General features: G+C 39.6%; 1 protein-coding gene across 2 annotated transcripts in view; it reads left to right on the top strand.

The window, feature by feature from the left end:
- SRGAP1 (SLIT-ROBO Rho GTPase activating protein 1) overlaps nucleotides 1-22,217 on the top strand; it is a 375,594-nt gene that overhangs the window by 167,277 nt on the left and 186,100 nt on the right. For both annotated transcript variants that reach the window (XR_014017110.1, XM_081249815.1), the window contains exons 5-6: nucleotides 16,393-16,575; nucleotides 17,045-17,173. Coding sequence is in view for 1 of the 2 variants with exons in the window: in XM_081249815.1 (XP_081105941.1) it covers nucleotides 16,393-16,575; nucleotides 17,045-17,173 (312 nt within the window). In the remaining variant the exon portion in view is untranslated. The remainder of the gene's footprint in view (nucleotides 1-16,392; nucleotides 16,576-17,044; nucleotides 17,174-22,217) is intronic.

Here is a 22,217-nt window from a genome sequence, read left to right as displayed (position 1 = left end):
TGATTATAAGGAGTTGATGCGTGCAGTGTGGAGGCTGAGAAGTCCCCAAATCAGCAGGCAGCAAGCTGGAGAGCCAGAAGGTATTTCCAGTCCGTCCAAAGGCCTGAGAACCAGGAGAGCTGATGGTGTAAGTTCCAGCCCGAGTTCAAGTCCAAAGCAGAAGACCATGTCTCACCTCGAAGACAGGCAGAGAGAGCAAATTCTCTGTTACTCAGCTCTTTATTCTATTCAGGCCCTCAATGTATTGGATAAGGCTCACCCATGTTGTTAGGAAAACTAGTTTATTCATTCCACAGGTTTTGAATGCCTCCTACCATGCCAGGCACTTGTAGATGTACTGGGGTGTATAATAGATGTGAATAAAAACAGTCCCTGTTACTTCCTCTCAGGGCATTTATATTCTAGGGAGGAGAAACAGACAATAAACCAATAAATACATAGTATGGCAGGTGTCAGTGCTAAGAGAAAAAATAAAGCTGAGTTAATACAGATTAAGCATTCAGAACGGTGCCTGGCACATAGTAAATGCTTCATAAATGTAGGTAGTTAGTGTCATCCTCATCGTCTTTGTCATCGTCCTCATCATCGGTGAAGTGGAGATGGCAACAGCTCCTTGTCTGCCTCTCAGAGTAAAGGTGGAGATCAGGGATGATATTAATAGTAATTTCAGATGGTTTTTCCTTACAATCAGTATATATTAGTTTTGTACAAAAAGAAAAAGGATGGTAACTTCCTGTAAGAAAACCAAATCAATAGTAAATGTGAACAGGGCTGTGACTGGGTTAGTGGAGAAGTAAAAAGGCAAAAATAGAAAAATGGTGACACAAAAGGTTAAAAGGAACATTCAAACCAAAATTTGCCTTCATCAGTCTGGTAAAGGGCTCATCATAAAACAGTGGTTTGAAGTGTTAAGCCTGTCCCCTCATACCAAAATCTCAAAAGGTTATGCTGTATTTTAGGGGAAAAACAATTATTTGTCCTATATTAATATTTCTTTACTTTGCCTAGGTTTTACAGCATTATACTCAGTGTTTTGAAAAACAAGGTGCTTACCATCCTCAGTAAGCAAATTCTAACGGAGATTAACACAGATGTCATGGTAAATCCACGTGAAATTGATTGTTAATTATGTGTAATTGCTGATTACTCTCTCCATACATCAGTGACACATGGCTAGCCAGAGTCAAGAGATAATCCATCTTCAAATTCCATTAAATCAAGAGGAAAGAACTGAGAAAATGAAGATTTATCCAACCCTTACCATGAGGCACATGCAGGATCCCATTCATTTCTCACAGCAGTCCTATGAGGCAGGTATTCCTAATCCCAAGCTTACTAATGGGAGCCGGGGCTCCAAATAATTAGCTCAGGGTCACACAGATAGTAGATGAATGCTCCAAAATCTCAGCCCAGTTCCATCCCCAAGGCCCATCAGTTCCCCACTGCACAGCTGCCTTAGGTAAGGATGTGCAGGACAGGTGGGGAGAAGAAGGGTGGAGCCTGATCTAATAGGTAAAACTCAGAGTTGAAGCTGTTACACTGCACGCTCTGATTGCCACTTGTAAAAACTTGATTGAGCTTTCCAGATTGTTGATGTGGGTTACAAGATGGGCAAACCCAAACGGCTTTGGGTTTGCACACTCAGCTTTAATATTAGGATATGTTCATTTGGGGGCTGCCTCTTTAAAACATAGCTTCTCATAGCTTTAGTGTTATACGTGTCAACACCACCTGTTCAGCTGTGTGTTCTCACATGGTGATTAGTGCTAAGCATCCATTACTGGCTATTCCATGCACCTTTGTTTTCTCCCTTCCGAGCCCTAGCTCTAATTTGCCTAACAAATGTAAATAGAGAATAGAAGCTGTCCCAGTACAAACCCAAGTCTGTTGAGCCTCTTGTACAGGAGTTATTCGGAAAACAGGGTTTCTGAATGCACACAGATATCCACGCTGGCCTTTATATATCTTTGAACCAGTTTAAAATGTTAAAATAAAAAGCTAATTATTTTTAGAGGAGATGGGAGGGAAGACACTTTATTATTTCAAGCCCTTAGAAAACTCCACCTCTGAGGACTGCTGAGGAAAGCTTCCTTGGCTGGCTTTGTGAGCCTCCCACAAACCAGGAGCTAATGCATTCTTCTATAAGAAGGAACATGCCCTAGGCAAGGTTGAAAGGTCATTCTGAAAAAGCCCAAGATACTTGCCACATCCTATCAGAAGATTTTTCTCTGTGCCTCCAAGAGGTTTTTGGGTTTCTTTGTTTCGTTTTGTTCTGGTTAAGTATTTATTTTAGCTCACGGGCATTTGAAGTATTTGAAATATATATTTCTGTAGTGAAAATGCAAATTCATTGCTTTGAGAGGGACTACAAAGAGGTCTGGGTCTCGGAACAAAACACTGAACAAAGAGAAATAAGGCGTAAAGGTTATGTAAAAGGCTCCCCAAAATGAAAACCTCTCTGGAATACCACATTCTCCGTGATGCCACCTGGAAAACTTTTAAAAAGCAGTCTATTTAGAGATCCTGGGCTGACAAAGTGTTTCCATATATCCTTGCCCTGGCTTTATTACTAGACACTTAGTTGGAAAGAAAGAGAGGTATTGGGATCACATGACTCCCTGCCAACTTCTGAATTCTAATCTTGGCCTTGACACAGACGGACTTTAGAGACCAGGTTCGATAGTTTAACCTGGATTCATCTTCCTGCCAAAACGATTGAGATTAATAAAATTTCCATTGGAAGACTCTCTAAAGACAGCTGTTGTTTTTTTCTTTAATTTTTAAAAAATTTGTTATTGAAATATAGTTGATTTACAGTGTTGTGTTATTTTCAGGTGTACAGAAAAGTGATTCAGTTGTTTATATATTATATAGATTCTTTTTTTTACATTCTCTTCCATTATACATTATTACAAGATTTTGAGTATAGTTCCCTGTGCTATACAGTAGGTCCCTGTTGGTTATCTGTTTTATATAGAGTAATGTGTATATGTTAATCCAAAACTCCTAATTTATCCCTACCCCACCCCAGGACATCTGTTTGATAAGAACTTTATATGTAGATGTCTTTTAGGGTACCCTGCTAATTAATGAGGTGAAATGCTCGCTAGCTCCTGCTTGGAATTTTTCTTTTCTCTCTGAGATTTGAGAATTAGTTATGGTTGGTGCTTATGAACTACAAATAAAACTGTCTTTTAAAAGAAGTGAGCAATATGAACTGAAAACAATTATTTGGCTTAGAAATGAAAAAAAAGTGTTAGAAATTATAGTTTAGTAAAAACAAAACATTTCTAAAGCATGTTTCATATCAAGAATCCTTCTCAGAGTATTTTATCCAAACTATTACATTCTGAAATATAGTATAGTATGACTTTTAAATGATTAGAATGCTTTAATAACAATCAGAATGTTTCATTTGTATTGGGTAATTAAGGTACTTAGCTTTGTTTATCATTATTCATCAAAACCAAATATATAATACATATACATAGAATAAATCATGGGCATTTTCCTTAGATTTATTGTCTCAAAATGGACTAGAAATGTTGGCCAGTAAAAATCATGTGACGGGAATGAAGATCTAAATCTGTTGAGCCGGGTGATCCATTTCAACATATCTTAACTCACATGATTATCGGATAGAATTTTAGCGCTGAATGGGCCTTTAGAAATGATCAAATTAACCACCTCATGTAGGGAGACCATCACAGAGACTCAGATTAAGTGATTAACTAAAGTCCCAAGTTGGAACTGTAACCCAGGTTTTTATTTTAATTCAAATTAGTAAATAGGGCCCTACTATGTATGTGCTACTGTGCTGGGAGCTTTAGGCAAGACAGTACCAGAAGTCTGGCAAATAAAAGCTGAACAAGGACTAAATAGCAACAGCTAAACTTTATCTGGTACTATTCTAAGCAATTTATATAATTAGCTCTTTAAATTCTTCCAAGGCCCTACAGGGTAGATGAAGCACAGAAAGGTTAAGTACTTTGCCCAAGGTCACACAGCTAGGAAGTCTCAGACCAAGCAGAGTCAAAAGGCTCAGCTCTCACACTGTACTCCCTTTTTTTAAATAGATTTATTTATTTTATTAATTTAATTTTGGCTGCATTGGGTGTTCGTTGCTGCACACCGTCTTCTCTAGTTGCGGCAACCGGGGGCTACTCTTCGTTGCCGCGGGCATGCTTCTCATTGCGGTGGCTTCTCTTGTTTCAGAGCACAGGCTCTAGGCGCACGGGCTTCTGTAGTTGTGGCACGAGGGCTCAGTAGTTGTGGCTCGCAGGCTCAGTAGTTTTGGCACACGGGCTTAGCTGCCCCGTGGCATGTGGGATCTTCCCGGATCAGGGCTCGAACCCGTGTCCCCTGCATTGGCAGGCGGATTCTTAACCACTGCGCCACCAAGGAAGTCCCAGTACTCCCTTTTTAATGGTGATTATAACTTAAGGCAGACCATTATGTACTAACAGAAAGGTTCAGCTAGAGGGCTTTGGAGTTCCAAAGAGAGAGGTCCACCCTGAGGATTAAGAAAAATTCAGAGAGGAAAGGGTCTGAAAATGGACAGAATTTTACGAGTAGGACAGATGGAGAGAAGTTGGGGAAGGTTTTTTAGGCAATAGGAGCAATGTGAGCCAAGGCATACAATTAGGACGAACACAAGGCATATTCATAGAATTTCCCTCTGGAGCCATATCTAGAGAGAAAGGAAAAAAATCACAAGTTGAAAGATTTCAGGAGAGTACCAAATGAGATTCTAAACGACATAGGCAGCAAAATATGGTTAGACATCTGGTCAAAAGCAATTTGAAAGCTCAAAAATCTTGCATAGATTAACAAAGGCCTCTCACCTTCTTTTTTTCTCTCTTCTTTTTAATAAATGGAATGAGAGGTATTGAATTTGAGAAACAGGTTTATGTGTCAAGTTCTAAACCATTTTCCATTCAAAGAAAAGGATTCCATATCATTCTTTCCATTTTAGTTGATGCTACAATTCCAAGGGTTTCAGGTCTTTTATGATTTTAAAATTCTAAGTGTCTGGTGTCCTCAGCTTAAATATTTCATATACTAAACCATATAACTTAAATGTCTAATATACACGTGTAATGTTGAAGACATGTGAAACATTTCCCTGAAAAGAATTAATGATTTAAAATTGCAGGTGACTTTGAAATTCTAGTAAATTTGTTGGCCTTTCATTATACATGTATTTTCCCCCTCAACGTTGCCAACTGCTTGAAACTCTCCCTTCACCACTTCTGCTGCCACTGTGTTCACTATGGCCCTGGTTAATATGTATTCCAAGTGCCAGTTTGTGGGTATTATTCTTTCAGTAGCTTAAACTTGTAAGCTATTCAGGGCCTCTGCAGACTTCTTATGAAAACGCTTTTTGAAACAAGGACTTTCTGATGACCTTCCCTATCACTGACTTTCTCTGTTGACTTGTTGGACAAGGATTAAGTCTCTTTGCAGCTCAGTTTCTTTGATGGATAGAACAAAGACCATCCCTCTGCTCTCAACCTTCAGGTGTCTGAGAGTAAACAAGTGAGCATTGACACTAAGCACTGGCTGAGGCTATTGTGGGCTTTAAAGATAGGATGGGGGGGTGGTATTTTATAATTTTTGTAGCAACCATGAAACACTCACTGTTTGCCAGTTACCACTGCAAGTGCTTGGCATGTATTAATTCATTTTATCTTCACAACAACCTTAGAGGTATGATTCTTATTCCTAATTACAGGTGAGAAAACTGTGGAACGTGATAAAAGGCAAAACAAGGATCTGAACCCAGGCAGTCTGATTCCTGAATTTAACCATTAGGTCTGTTGAGAAATGGAATCGGTTATCTTTTAAGATGGTGCTCTCCTCCTTTGTAGAGTGGCTGCCCAGCAGCACTTGTATGGAGAGGGTTTGTGATTTGTAAGTTTCTAGGATTTATGGAATGCCATTATTCAGCATTTGTTCCAAATCTCAAACTCTGTTCCCTGTCTCTACGTCGGTTAAATGGAAAGTACTAAAAGCATAGTTGCCTCAGCTCTAAAATTATTAGAGGATCATCTCTGTTGCGTCCAGGTGATACACACTGAGAGGCTGGGAGGAGCCTTTCAATAAATTTACAGATCCCGTTAATATATTGATGGCAAACAGCCCTGTCATCAATGAGTTAGACTTGTGAGATATTTCCATATATGGTGTTGGGTGCTGGGCTAGATAGAGGTCTCCACAGCTCTGTGTAAACCTCCCAAGGGCTTCCTGGAGAAGCTGACACCTGATTTTATGACAAAGGAAGGGTGGGAAGGGCCTTCCAAAAAAGCAATTCGTGTGTGAGGAAAAGCACAGATGCATGAAAGTGCATTGCCTGTGCAGGGAACTCCATGTGCTTGAATATTGCCAGAGTAATAGCAAATCATTCATGTCAGATTACAGGGAATATTAAGCTGGACTTTGTTCAGATCCTCTGCCCTTACCAATTTCTCTTTACCCCACTACAAATGGAGTGCTTGAGAGACAAGAAAGGAAAATATTTTCTGCAAAATTAGAAGTTCCTGGATAAAATGACATTTATTTCATGTTAAAAATCTCTGATCATTGTGAAGTGGGCAGATATTATACCAAATTGTTCATTGCTCTCATGAAAAATAATCCTGATGAACCTAGTATAAATCAATAGAGAATAAAATATAATTGGATTTCTAGTAATAGAATGTAAAGGAATCAAAAAAGACAAGGCCTGTTTGTGGTACTTTTTATGGAGCTCAAGAAATTTTTGCTGGGGCTTCCCTGGTGGCGCAGTGGTTGAGAGTCCGCCTGCCGATGTAGGGGACACGGGTTTGTGCCCTGGTCCGGGAAGATCCCACATGCCGCGGAGCGGCTGGGCCCGTGAGCCATGGCCGCTGAGCCTACGCATCCAGAACCTGTGCTCCACAATGGGAGAGGCCACAGCAGTGAGAGGCCCACATACTGCAAAAAAAAAAAAAATATATATATATATATATATATATAGTTAAATTTAGCACTTTGAAAAAGATGACTAATGCCCTGCTTTAACTTAAATATAACAGTCAAAGATAAAAGCAGGTAGCAAATCCTTGTGTCAACCCTGCACCTACCAGATAGTTCCTGGGTTTTCCTCCTTAATGAGCACTTGATGATTGATCACTAATCAGTTTGAGAGCTAATTAAAGTCACTAGAGTGATAGATACCCCAGTTTAAGATTCATCAATATAATAGTACATTAGAGTATACAGGCATTGTTCATTTCTAGATATTTTCTGTGCAGCAAAGCAGATGAGTTATGGCCTCAGAGCCCATGGGAAATTCTAGGAGGAATATTATGTCCTCGGCATAGCATGGTATACTGTTTGCTGCCTCAATCAACAGAAGCAGGAGATAATTAGTATAATTAATAGGTTTTTCCTTTTGATTAAAATTTACCTGCCATCTACCCTGACACTGAAAAAAATCAGCCTCTTTAGCAACTGAGAAGTATATTTTATATAGATGTATTTCCCCAAACAATAAATACTTGTGATACTTGTTGAAATCATGGACTCATAGAATTTTAGAGTTGGAAAAGGCCTGAGCGATTACATGATCCAGCCACGTCCTTTATAGGTGGGAACGCTCTGGGCCAGCAGAGTTAGACAGAGCCTTGCCACAAGGTCACAGTCAAGGCCTGGCAGACTGAGGGTTCACACGCTTGGATATTTAGGACCTGAAAGCTCCTTCCACTATCACAGGCTCTTGGAGGTTCTTGTTGAAGATGGAGAAGAAAATAGTAAATCCCCAACAGAAAGCAAAACATGAATGACAGTCCGGATGCTCTTTTCATATAGACTGCTAGATGCCATCCTATGTTGTTTCCTCTGAGCATCATCAAATATTCTCCATTTCAGGGGGTGTATTAAAATTCTCATGGAAAGAGGCCTTTTAGTTACATGATCAATTTTTCTATGGTCAAACCTCTAGTTTGTGCTTTTTCTTTCATTCCACAGTTTTCAAAGTGTTTGAGGTTCATAGTTTTATTTGATTGATTGCCTAATTTTGGTCCTGTCAGGAGACCTCATGTTGCCATCTCTAATAGATGAAAGTCACACTGAGGGTCAGAAAGACTGAGGTTACAGAACTATTTTGCAGCAAAGCTAGGACCAAAATCCAGGTCTGTTGGATTTTCTAGATCTATAAAATGCTGCTCTTCGTAATTACTCCTGAAACAAAACCTTTAACACCACACTGAACAGAATAGAATTATTTTTGTGACTTTCATTAGCCTTACTTTCTCCCTTTGCATGTGTGTTCTCTGTTTTTCCCTTTGTTTTGTTTATTCTCTGTATCTCTGTTGCCCTGTCATTTGGTTGGTTAGCAGCCAGCAGGGTCCAGAGTCCCAGACAATGCCTTTTGTTCAAAGCATTTGTTTGGATTATAAATATAATCTGATGATAAATTCATACTGTTTTACTGATTTCATTTCAGTGGAGCCACAACATACCTCAAGTTTTCTTTGATAAACTAGCTATTAAGACAGAATCTCATGCTCTTTAATTGTTCATCTTGAACTATTTGCTCATTTCTAAAGCGCTTTGCTGAAATTCTTACCATACACATAAATGGAAATATCACTTCTTTCCTTTCCTTTACCTCTGTTGGAAATGATAGTCTTTCCAGTCATGGAGAAATCATTACCTATTATTAAAATGAAATGTGGTAATTTTTTCAAATAGCAATAGCTGATATTTACTGTGCACTTATTATGTGTCAGGCTCTTTTTTCTGTGCTCTTTACATGTCATGACACATCTAATCCTTCCAACTACCCTATGCATGCAGTGAGTAAGAATGTTATGCCCATTTTACAGTGAAGAAATGAAGGCACAGAAAGGTTAAGTTACTTGCTCAAGATCACACAGTAAGTGAAGAGGCAGGATTTGAGCCCAAGCAGTCTGTTCTGTGGGTCTAAGCTCTTAACTACCAGTATACTACCTCTCAAAGTGAGTTCTCCTATAAATGTTACTCTTCAAATATAATTAAGTTTTGTAAATTCTGCTTTCATTGACTTATAGTGAACCATACAAGCCTGGGGAAAGGAAGTAGGAGAGTTCATCATTGTAACAGTCCTATTGACCACTCATTACCTTGGGGATCAGCAACTTTTCCCGCCCTGATGCCACAAATGAGAATAAAATATACTAATAAGTGTCCCTCACAGGCTTTAAGTGGGAGATGGGACATTGGGGTGGGAAGTGAGATCCATTGTGGGCATTGACTGAGTAACATTCATGTTCTGGGTGGGATTCTCCTGTCTTTACATCTTTATATAAATAAAATATATCCCCCCTCCCACCCCAACTTTCTCTCCAAGTGAGCTCCTAGACTTAAATGAAGCTGTTTAGAAGGAAGCCTAGGAGTCTTCTCCACCTGACTTGCACTCAGCCTACCTACCCTGAAGTCCATGAGTGCTTCCCTCCCCACCTCCTATTTGTCTTCAGTAAGAGTAGGCCTGCCTTTGTGTCTTTACTGGGTAGGGACTGTGTCTTTCATCTCTAGCTTCAGAGTCTAGCACAGTGCCTGCCTTATGGATACTCAGTAGCTGTTTGGTGGATGAGTAAATGCAGATCACTCTGCACTGCTCCCTGAAACCTGGGTAATTTTCCAGTAAATTACACTTAATTTTACAGTAACTGTCAGCATACATCAAAAAGGATGCTGGGCTTCCCTGGTGGCGCAGTGGTTGAGAGTCCGCCTGCCGATGCAGGGGCCACCTCTTAGTGCCGCGGTCCGGGAAGATCCCACATGCCGCGGAGCGGCTGGGCCCGTGAGCCATGGCCGCTGAGCCTGCGCATCCGGAGCCTGTGCTCTGCAATGGGAGAGGCCAAAACGGTGAGAGGCCCGCGTACTGCAAAAAAAAAAAAAAAAGGGTGCTAATGATGAGATGGACATTGCAGAGAGGCTAGAAGCCTTCCTAAGTGTGACTTAAGGTGGTGTGTTTTATGAACATGTAGGTATCTATGCCATCAGCTCCTGGGTACTGGTCACTGGTATATTAGATTAGTTTTTAAGAGGTTTTGGCTGTCCCGAGTTGTAATATGAAACAGCAGGAGAGGCCTCCATCAGGTCTGCTTTTACTGTACTCAGTTCTCCAGCTGCTTTGTCTTTGGGAGGCACTGGCCTGCACCTCTCTGCTTAGAGCCAGAATGTAAAGCCAGTTAGTCTGGCTGCGGAGCCTGTGTACTTGCTTCTACATCATACCTTAGAAACTGTCAAGAAAGAGAACTGCCCACCCTGTTCTGCGCTTCCCATGCATTGTATCACTTAATCCCAATTTCACCTCAGAGGAACTGGGGCTCAAGAAAGCTAAGAAACTTGCCCAGCTGATAAGCAGTAGCACGAGAACTCAAATCCAGGTCTGCCCGGCTCTGTATTCATCGCCAAGGTTGGCTCAGTTTACTAAAGGGCAGGAAAGCTCAAGGTTGCTGGTGTAAAGATCACAGCATGCAGTGTTACGATGCTGTCTGAAAAGCAGTTCCTGCCTACTGCCCCTATTTAAACTAAGCTCCAGAGACACAGCTTGGCTCAGCAGAGGCTATGGTCTACACAGAGGAACAGAGGCTGTGTGAGCCCCTGAAGGAGTCAGGCTTACAGCACAGCTCCTGGGGCTCAGCCTAGGGTGGCCCGGGAGCCCTGCCTTCCCCATGAACCTGAGAGCTTCGTGGGAATGGACTTCCAAGGTGGTGGTCCTACCCTGATGGTTTTGTTAATCTGGCACTGGCAGAAACTCGGTTACAGTTAGAGCCCTCTCGTGTATTGATTATAGAAAAGAGATCTTTATCTTAGGTTGTTGGTATTTAAGGAGACCTAAAGAATGTAGTTTCTCAGGAGAGCTTTTTGTGATTGATGGATTTAGTAAAACAGCAGGCTGTGTGTGGAATTAGGAAATACTGTCACTAACATACTGCTTTTTACCAGCCCACCCGCCAACCACAACACCCTTTTTTTTTGAGATGCCATAAATTCCAGTGCTAACTGTATTTCACAAATGATTTAGAAATGTTTGCCATCCCATCAGTCCAGTCCCAGGTATTTATTGGTGGTACTGTTTTGGATGCCAGGGATGGAGAGGAACAATGCTAGTCACATAGTGTTTGTTAAATGAATAAATGAATGGGCAAGCTGAATATAAAAGGATTCCTGTCCTTCATTTGTTTCTCACCAGATGCCTATTTTACTCCTCCTGTATATAAGACAATATTAAGGACCTGGAGTTGCCTAAAATATTATTGGTGGCCTCACTGAACTTACAGGACAATCCATGATACTGAATGGTACACAAATATCTGTAACACACGGCACAGAGTCTGAAGTGCTATCAGTAAGTAGGTCTTGGAGGTCGGAAGAACAAGATCACTCTGGCTGGGGACCCAGGGAACACTTAGCAATAGGTGAGCTTTGACCTTGCCCTGGAGGATGAGTCAAAATGGTAACAGCAGGGGATGCTGGGGGAGGGTATCCCAGGCAGTGGGGTTGGATTGTCTTGGGAAAAGGCCACAGAGGCAGGAAAGTACAGATTTTGAGGAGGGAGTTAAGTGATTGACTCAGTAGTATACAGAGTGCTGCTTGGGCTGGTGTTGGGAGCAGAGTGTGAGAGCATTTGAAGTCCGTGGTGGAGGGGTCATGTCAAGTTTAAGAAAAGGTCGGAGAGAGTGAGAACAGAGAGAAGGCCCTGGAGCTGTCCTTCTGGATTCTCCTTCCTCCTTTCCATTCCCTCTTCTTCATGCTAAATCAGGTCGCTTCACACCCTAAACCATCCTGCCTATCTTCACCGAATTACTGCTAAGGTACTGCTTTGACCATACTGTTCACACCTCTATGGATTCACCAACCCCCTTCAGAATAAATTCTATACTACTTAGTTGGGGTTTCAAGGCTCTCCTCATCTGGCCCGGTCGTATTCTTCAGCTCAGTTACCCCATCATCCACTACCCTGGACTCCCTTCTCCACCGTCTTGGTCTCCTCATGCCCACCTCACCTGTGTGGGTCGCCTACCCCGTTACATCTTTCCTGATACTGTCCTTTCAGCCCAAATGCCCTCTCACTTCATCAGTGTCCATGAGAATCTCCAAAGCCCATTTTTTTAATTCTAAAAACTTAAACTTTTAGAAGATGGAAACCAAGTCTTTATTTTTATACCCATCAGTGCCTTACAGGTGCTAAACACCAAGCAAATGTTGAATGAATAAATAATTATCTTTCATTCCTTCTTTTCCTCCACTCCTAAATATGACCAAGAGTAACTATATCCCCCAGATAAAGAGGGCTTCCACTTGTATAATGCATTAGACCTTCTGAAGGTCATGCCATAGCAGTCCAGAGCACTGAATCTGGAGCCAGACTGCTGGGGTACCAACCATTGCTTTGCCAATTATCAGCTGTGTGACCTTCAGCAAGTTACTTAACCTCTCTGTGCCTCACTTTTCTCATCTGTAATATGGGGAGAATAAAGGTACCTACCTTATAAGCGTTTTTAGAAGGATTAAATAAGCTATTGGGCTGTCCAAAAAGTTCGTTCGGGTTTTGCCGTAACATCTTATGGAAAAACCCAAATGACCTTTTTGGCCAACCCAGTATTTGTAAAATGCTTAGAACAATGTCTGGCATGTAGTAGGAATTATATAATGTTTGTTTAGCTAAATAGATACACTTTACATATATCTCCATATATATATTAGTGGTATAGATTATATACATATATATACACACATATGTAGTAAGTACTCAGTAAAGGTACAGTTGTACCCACACACAGGGACCATGTACAATTGGGTATCCACAACAACCTTGTAAGGCGAGCAGAAGTGTTAAATGACTCTCCACACCTAGTAACTGGTAGATCCATTCCTGGAACCATGTCTTCTAACTTCTGAACCAGAAGTCAAAAAGTAGAATTTATACCCTTAATCCACTGATCTCCAACACATGGATAGTTTTCAGATACACCATGACTTCTTGACACTGAATATTGAAATTTACTATAGATACTTTAATTACTTTGATTTAAAGTACAAGAGTAGTGTCAGATCCATTATATAGGGTCTGTCAGTAAGAAAAAAGTATATACACTTTTTGTCCAAAGTTTTTGTATAGGATTTCACATGAGGTGAGAGGTACATGAGGTAAAGAGAGATTGGTAAGGGCAGAGGATTTGAACAAAGTCCAGCTTAATATTCCCTTTATTCTGACATCAATGATTTGCTAATACTCTGGCAATATTCAGGTGTCACAAAGAAATCCATGATGTGGTCACTTTCTACCTGACTATATTCTTCTTGCAGTTGAAGACAGAGCAGGGAAAATAAATTGAGTGTGTTCAATGGAGAATTATGCCTGAGGTTTTAGTAGAAAAGAATTCAAATAGGAAAATATGCTATTGGAGTACACTTAAATGGATATATGCCTATCATGTCATTTGGTATGCAAAGGCTTGTGTTTGCATTAAGCTGATGGAGAAGCTGTTATTTTCTTTGCAGTATATATTCAAAAGCTTTCTTTTACTTCTCTGAAAAAGAGGACTGTCTGTTATTTTAAATACAAAACACACTTAACTTCTGTCAACAGCTTACATTTTAAATAATGTAGTTCGTACTGGTATTCATTGTCTGCAATTAGAGTTCTCGAGAAGCTTTTAGTTTTTTCTCTCCAACTTCTAAAATTCATTCATTGTAACTGTTGACATTTTGGAGAACAGTGGAAACCCTAAGTCAAATTGGAAAAACGGAACAAAGACATTACCTTTCTGGAAATTACTATTGAACCGGGTGGAGAATCCTCAGCTATTTTGCTGAAGCACATTGTGATGAAATATTTATACCCTCTTCTTGCTAGTGTTAGGTCAGATTCAAATGTTTTCCTTTTAAACCAGCCTACTTAACCAGAAGCGTCATGCTAGCAGCCAGCTCAGAATCCTTAGTCCCTAAAGCTTAGTTTGTGCAAATTACCTGCTTACAGTAGGCCTTAGCATTTTAGTAAAGCAAGAGTCAGGAGTTCAGGTCTTTTCTTCAGGATGTATTTAAAAGCAAGATTTCTCAGTTACCCAGGTCTGTCTGGGATGCCTTTTCATCCAACTATAATGGGAGGCACGTGTTCTCATTTCTTCCTTCCTGTCAACTAGCAAGAAGACAGCCAAGCATGTGTGTGTGTGTGTGTGAGTGTGAGATCGGTTTTTTTCACCCTCTCATTTAAAGATGTAACTGGAACCAGGACCCAGACGGCCTGTGGGTTTGCTTCAGGCGGGGAATATAAACAGAGCCAAGCCTAGAAATGCCAGGTGTGCAGTGGATTCATTGACCTCGCTGTTTGCCCAGCTGCACGGGGACTCCCATTTCATTCCCCAGCTGCTTCCTAATGCTGTCTTATTTTTCTTTCAAACTGGAGTAGCCGACCAAACCACACCCCCAGACAGATTTGATAATTACTAAAAAGAGACAACTTTGCAGTTACACACAGCTCACAGAAAGCTGCCATGACTTTGTAGTTTGGCCCGCACTTTGTTCTTGTTCAGCAGTGCCTTTGACGTAATTAGCTAGCTTATGATTTTAAGGAAAGACATCATCAGATTTTATGAAAACAAGTAAAGCTCTTCATTAACCCTGTGTTTTACTCTTCAAAATAGTCATCTTGGGGCTTCCCTGGTGGCGCAGTGGTTGAGAGTCCGCCTGCCGATGCAGGGGACACGGGTTCGTGCCCCGGTTCGGGAAGATCCCACATGCTGTGGAGCGGCTGGGCCCGTGAGCCATGGCCGCTGAGCCTGGCGTCCGGAGCCTGTGCTCCACAAGGGGAGAGGCCACAACAGTGAGAGGCCCACATACAGCCAAAAAAAAAAAAAAAAAAGCTATAAAAAAAAAAATAGTCATCTTAAGAGTGTGTATTAAGTTGAACCATAAGTGCTGATTTTCTACCTTTTTCATATAACCTACAAAAAACAGCAATTTGGTTCAGCCTAAATAAATACATTTATTCCGGTGATGCTTCCAGTATTCAAACTATTTTAAAACTCATCTTTTGAAATGAGAAAAATCAAGTTCCTTACTTTAAAACATTACATCAACTCTTTAACACAACTATTCCTTAGTTATAAAATTGGCTCTGAATAACAGTTATTTACAGATAAAATAAAATCCATTTTATGTGGAGGAGAATTTGACATAATTTTTGAGAATGTGCCAGTAGTTATTACTTGGGTGCTGAGTTCTGGTACCTCAAGGAACCTTGAGACATCAGTTGGCATCGGAGTCATCACACCTTTAATTTTTTTTAATTAAAGAATATTTAATTGAGGATTGATTATATATTTACAATATATATGGAAAGGATACATTACAAAATTTCATGTCATATATATTCCTAAATCTATCAAAATGCAAATTACCTGTATCATTTCTAAGAGAAGAAACAAGATACTCTATATATGAAGGGTTTTCAGCACAGCTTTATTTATAAAAAAGCAAGAAGTTGAAATATTCTAAAATGTTCAACAGTAGGGGATTAGGTAAGTAAGTATGGCACAGTCATATAAAAAATATTATAGCCCTTAAAATTATGTTTTACAAGACTATTTTGTGGTATAGGAAAATGTTGATATTTTTAAGTGGAAAAGGACATAGGAGATTAAAAATTGTAAATATAGTATGATCCAGATTTTTTAAAAGGAGAAATGATATGTGTCATTTAAAAATGAACAAGTGTGTGTGTGTGTGTGTGTGTGTGTGTGTGTGTGTGTATTTTCATAGGAAAAAGACTGGGTAGCTGTATACCAAAATCTTATGCTTTTTATTTTCTACTTGCTTTTTATTTTACTTTATTTTTTGTATCCTGTTTTCTACATTGAACATAAAGTATTACTTTGTGCTCATAAAAAGTTTTTTATTAACTACAACTATATATGAACCTTATATTTACATTTTGTATTTTGACAAGTACATTTTAAGCAATAAAGTACCTTTAGTAAGGGCTATATATTTATTTGGAGTTTTTTATAATTCCAAGGTTGGACTAAAATTTATCCATGCATAAGGGTTTATTCTGCAAATTAATAATGCAGAGGAGATTTTAGAGAAACACTTTTAAGTTTGAGGGAACTTCTTAAGTACACTGAAAGCACACACAAGACTCTGTAACTCATTTTCTTCATCACAGCCTGTCCCTAAGTGCCTCTTCCTGGCAGGTGAATTTGCATATTTCTGTTTGCTTTATGTAGAAGGAACAGTATATACTTTATTTTACTAACAATCTGGCTCTCTGCCAGTTGGAAGGTGATATCTTTAACATATTATGTCATGTAATGGTTTCCATTCACTTTCTGCATTACAGACAGACATCTTTTAACAATGTGGGTCACATTTTCACAGGTGATGAAAACATACCATATGTATCATGCAGAGAGCATCAGCGCAGAGAGCAAGCTGAAAGAGGCTGAGAAACAAGAAGAGAAGCAAATTGGCAGATCCAGTGACCCAGTCTTTCATATTAGACTGGAAGAGAGACATCAGCGGCGAAGCTCTGTGAAGAAAATTGAAAAAATGAAGGAAAAAGTAAGTAAAAGACTGCAGAGCCTTTCTGTCCTCACTGGAGGTGACAAACCTAGGAACACTGATGCAACAGCTGATAGACACACATTGTAAATTACTGTGAAGTGACATGCATTTCCTCCCACGGGAATGAAACAATGTGTTAGAAACATAAAAATCATGTAATAACAGCTGGACCTCATTTAGTGGTGAATGCCAAGTATCCAATACACAATGTAGAGAACTTTGAATATTAACAAAGAGATTTCATTGCAAATGGGCCTGGCGCCCATATACGTTGTTGTTTTTCCTCATCGCTGGGTAATTTTCGTTTATTTAATTCAGATTGAAATGTACTTTTCTGAAAGGACTTCGAAGGTCATTTGTATATGTTGAATAAATTGTTTAGATGAATAGAAATTCATGTATGTTTCCCTGTCTTGTTTTAAAATGACTTTATTGTTTTCCCCAATGCCTGGATCTTCATTTCCAGAGACAAGCAAAGTATTCGGAAAACAAGCTAAAGTCGATTAAGGCACGGAATGAATATCTCCTAACCCTTGAAGCAACCAATGCCTCAGTTTTCAAGTATTATATTCATGATCTTTCAGATTTAATTGATGTAAGTACTTGAAGTTTTTATACTTTCCATACCAAGATGGAATTAGAAGTAATCTCATTTCCTTGATTCTAAAACACCATCATTTATTAAAACAATGTTGTTTTATGTAATTCTCAGGAAAAAAAATGCTGCCAATTAAACTGCACAGAATACTAAGACACAATAAATTGTAAGATGCATGTGAAACACTGTGCATCCTAAAACCGCTGAAAAATGAATTATGAAGTTCTGTGAAGCTGTGAGTATTTGGAAGACTCAGCTAGGAAGGGGGTCCAGGCATTTTCAAATGATGCAGTGGCACAGCCCTAACTGTGTTCATTGATTCAAAATATATTTATTGGACCCCTACTATTGTGAGATGCTGAGGCTCTGAGAAGCCATAGATAAACAGTTCTTACCCCCTGGAATTTAAAGTGGAAAAAAAAAATGTTAAGCAAATGACTACACAAATGATTGCTTTATGACAGTTGTGATCAATACTGTGAAGCAAAATAGGATACACAGAAACCACTTTTATTATCTAACTCTCTTTACTTTTATAGGATATGATATAAAAAAAGCACTAATTGGGCTCATTGAGAACTCTCCAAGTATATGTCTACTATTATATTTGCGCAGTGTTTACTGCCAGTATTCCCCAACTTTGACCCTCAGCATCACTCATTCTTTCATTCAGAAATCATCCACTGAGTAGCCCAGTCATTGTGCTAATACTGTAGGAGATGGCAAAAATAAAACAGACAAAAATCCTGTGTCCAAAAACACCAAGATCTGCGAACAGAAGATAAAAAGTGATGTGTCATAAGGAAAGCACAGATAAAGTGTGAAGTTCAGAGAGTTATCTGCTAGAATTTTACTTGTATACTGCTTTGCAGTGATTGAATTCAAGTTAGATAATAATATAAGATTATTTTCTATGGCTCATAGTGTCTGTCATAATTTAGTCATATAGTAGGTTAAAACAACTATTTTTATGGTGCATTAAGTCTCAGATATTTAGCTATTATTTTAGAGCCACAGTTTGGGACTTTTACAAAAGAATTGCTAAGAATTGTTACAGAAGATTTTTTAGTTCATTTTTAGTTCATTAACACTCTGATGTGACTTTTTCCTTTTATTTAAGTGTAAAAACAATTTAATCTCATATAATATAATTTCTTTATACAAAACCATTTAGTAATAGATAAAACTAGGGAAAACTTTTTTCTCTTTTCCTTTGTTACAAGTATTTCAACCAAGTAAGTAATCACTTAATTGTTTTAAATACGGAAGCTTTAAAAAAAATTTTTTTTTCTTCTAGCACTCTGATGAAATAAAAGGATTTTTTTCTGCTAGATTGCTGCTAGTTTTCCTGAATAAAAATAAAAAATTTTATGACCCCTGTTTTCAAACTTAGATCTGTAAGGATTCTGCAAAATGAATGGAATATAGAAGAACTAATTCTTGTAACAGCTCTGCTTGCTTTTTTTGTTTAGGGCTTTTTATTTTTTTATTTATTTTTTTTTTTGCGGTATGGGGGCCTCTCACTGTTGTGGCCTCTCCCGTTGTGGAGCACAGGCTCCGGACACACAGGCTCAGTGGCCATGGCTCACGGGCCCAGCCGCTCCGCGGCATGTGGGATCTTCCCAGACCGGGGCACGAACCCGTGTCCCCTGCATCAGCAGGCGGACTCTCAACCACTGCGCCACCAGGGAAGCCCTAGGGCTTATTTTAGTAGTGATTGGAGTACTTCGCTAAACCCAAGCCAATTTAACAAGAGGCCAGATAAGTCTCTGTATCTTGAAAAGTGCTTCTTTAATACCTACAAGGTACCAAGTACTATTCTTGATCATGGGGATCCAGCAGTGAACAAAACAGAGTGCTCACCCTCCATGGAGTTTATGTACTAGTTGGGGAGACAAGCCATAAAAACATTTGCACATATATAATATATTATATGTATGTAATATATATGTACTATATTATATGCTTATATATTAAATATTTATATTTAATATGTATATAACATAACAGTAACTTACTGTTGTAGTAGTAACAGTGCCATGAAGAAAAATAAAACAGAGCTCTGGGGGTGCTTCTGTTGATGGCATGTCAGAAAAGCCTGATGTTTGAGCAGTGAAGTGAGCTGCAGAGCTATATTGATAATGGGGAAGGAATCCCTCATATAGAAGGACTGGCAAGGCTCCAGGTACAGAGGTGGAGGTGTGTTTGGCAAGTTCAAGATGCTCGAGAATAGCAAAGGAGGCCCGTATGGCTGGAGAGGAGCGAGGGAGGAAAAGGGAGAGAAGGAGGGGCAGGAGCCCAATCACTTAGGGGCCTTTGGGCGGGGAAAAGGGGTTAGCTTTTGCTCTAAGTTTGGTGTGAAGCCAGTGAAGAGTTGGAAGCAAGGAAGTGACATCACCTGATTTCCATTTTAAAGACTTACTCTGGCATCGGGGTGGAAAATAGACTGAGGTAGGTGAGGAGGACAAGTGTGAAAAAAGCGAGCTATATCAAGAGTCTTTTGCAATTGTCCCGGCCAGAGATGATGCTGGCTTGGACTGGCGTGGTAGCAATAGACCTGTGAGAAGTGGTTGAATTCCAAATATATTGAAAATAAAGCTAAAAGAAAGTTGGGGTGGTGGGTTTAAAAAAAAAAAAAAGGATAAAAGTGACTCCTAGGCTCAGGTCTTGAATAACTATAGGTTAATGACGTACACTTTACTGAGATAGGGACCCTGAAGAGGAGCAATAGTTCTGTTACATGTAGTATGACTGAGATACCTGTGGGGCACCTGTGTAGAGATGTACAGTAGCATCCTTGATACCATTAGTATATATAGGACAAGAAGAGCATGTCAGGATTATATGAGTCACCATCATGGTTGTGGATATTTATTGAACTCTTACTATGTGACAGGCACCTAGGTTTTTAAGCATAATTTCATCTAATCATCATAACCTTGTGAGGTAAATACTATTTTCTCTATTTTATAGATTAAAAGAACTGATGGAGGCTTAGCTAGCTGGGTAGCTTGCCAAACGTTACACAACTGTTATGTGTTAGGTTTCAAACTCAGACATTTTAACCTCCAGATCAAAATAATTCTGATATAAATAAATAGCTAAATATGCCAAGTATTTTCAATTTTTTTTTTAGAAAGCTGGATTTTTTAAAGATCAGCCTTAAATTTAAAATGTAGATTGAGCGACGGCCGCAGCTGCAGTGGGACAGCCCGCCGGCGGCTCGGGGCCGCGCGCCGGGAACCTCGCGGGGCGGGCGGGCGCAGCACCCCCTGCCTGGCCGCCAGCGCCCCGGGGAGGCGGCCCGCGCGCGCGACGGGACCAGCAGCATGAGCAGCGGCTACAGCAGCCTGGAGGAGGACGACGAGGACGACTTATTCAGGAGAGCGCCCCAGGGCAAGCCCCGCGCGGGCCAGCAAGCTTCCAGAAGTAGGAATGGACTAAGAATAGTTGGATTTCCCTGGTGGCTCAGTGGTTAAGAATCCGCCTGCCAAGGCAGGGCACACAGGTTCGAGCCCTAGTCCGGGAAGAGCCCACATGCCACGGAGCAACTAAGCCTGTGCGCCACAACTACTGAGCCTGCATGCCACAACTACTGAAGCCCGTGCGCCTAGAGCCCGTGCTCTGCAGGAAGAGAAGCCACCGCAGTAAGAAGCCTGCGCCACCGCAATGAAAGAGTAGCCCCCGCTCTCAGCAACTAGAGAAAGTCCACCCATAGCAATGAAGACCCAACGCAGCCAAAAATAAATAAAATAAATGTAAATAATTCTCAAATGATACAACTTAAATATGAATTTTAAAAGAAATGTTATGAAATTGGTATGTTGTCATATTCAACAGAAATTGAGTACTCTTTTAGTGAAAAGCATACTTCCAGTTCGTTGACCCACTTTTAAGGCAATCAGAATGTGAATATGTACATTCTAAAATGGCTGCTTATTTTGTAGGAATCCAACTTACATACACAGTGGTGATCCTAAAAACCATTAAGCTTGACCCTTCATGATGAAAAAGAAACGGATTATTATGCAAAGGCACCTAGAATCCTTTATGTTCCTATGTGAGCCTATTTAGCAAAATACCTTTTATACTGAGCTAATAATTTTTAGAAGGTATAATAATTATTATACCTCTAGTGAGAAAAAGTTAAGACAACATTTTTAATGCTGTCTTAAGGCACTTAAGACAGCATCAAAAACATTTTATATGTGAAATGACATGGAAGATACTAAATGTATCTTGATTAAATCAAAGCATTATAAATAGTCAAAGAATTCAAGTTGAGACCTTTTTTATACAAACTTCCAGTTTCTCTTGGCTTCTACTCAAGTCAGTATCTGTCGCTTTTCTTAACATTTTTCTGTCATACATGATGATGAATGGATCTATTGATATAAAAAAGTCATATAAATTTTCCATAGAATTCGTTTTAAAACTAGTCTTATTATAGAAGCAGTACATTTACATTGTAGAAATCTAGAAAATACTACAAATGAAAATAAAATCACATTCCTACCACCTGAGATCATCACTGTTAAAATGTAGACTTTTTCTGTGTCCACACACACATTTTTAGACCAGAGAGTATGAAATCACATTTTACATATAGCTTTTTAACTCCCTTTTTTCAGTTGTTCATCTCCCATCCTTCCATTTCAGAAAAATTTTATCTCGTCTAATAACCGCTACATTCCCATTTGTGAACCCCCCCCCAAAATGTTTCTCAGCTGGTATGTCTAGACTAGATCCAATTTAGGATCACACGTTGCATCTGTGTGATGTGTCCCTTTAGTCTTTTTTTATCCAGCCAAGTCCTTTGTTAAAGAGACAGTTGTTGAGGAGACAGGAGTTCCTGAGAAAATCTCAGCTTCTCAATTTGTCTGATAATTTGTTGTGTTTTTATTTAGCCCATTTCTCTATCCCTTATATTTCCTACAAAGCAAACACTACATAAACGCTTTATGGATTCACGTTAAGCACTTTGCAATGGAATACATCATGGGTGGTATTGCTGTGTCTTATATAGGTATGTAACAACGTA

Source organism: Mesoplodon bidens, assembly GCF_964165515.1.
Source record: "Mesoplodon bidens genome assembly, chromosome: 11".
Classification (NCBI taxonomy): Eukaryota; Metazoa; Chordata; class Mammalia; order Artiodactyla; family Ziphiidae; genus Mesoplodon; species Mesoplodon bidens.
Note: the sequence above shows the minus strand (reverse complement) of the source record. Positions and strands in the feature narration are given on the sequence as shown.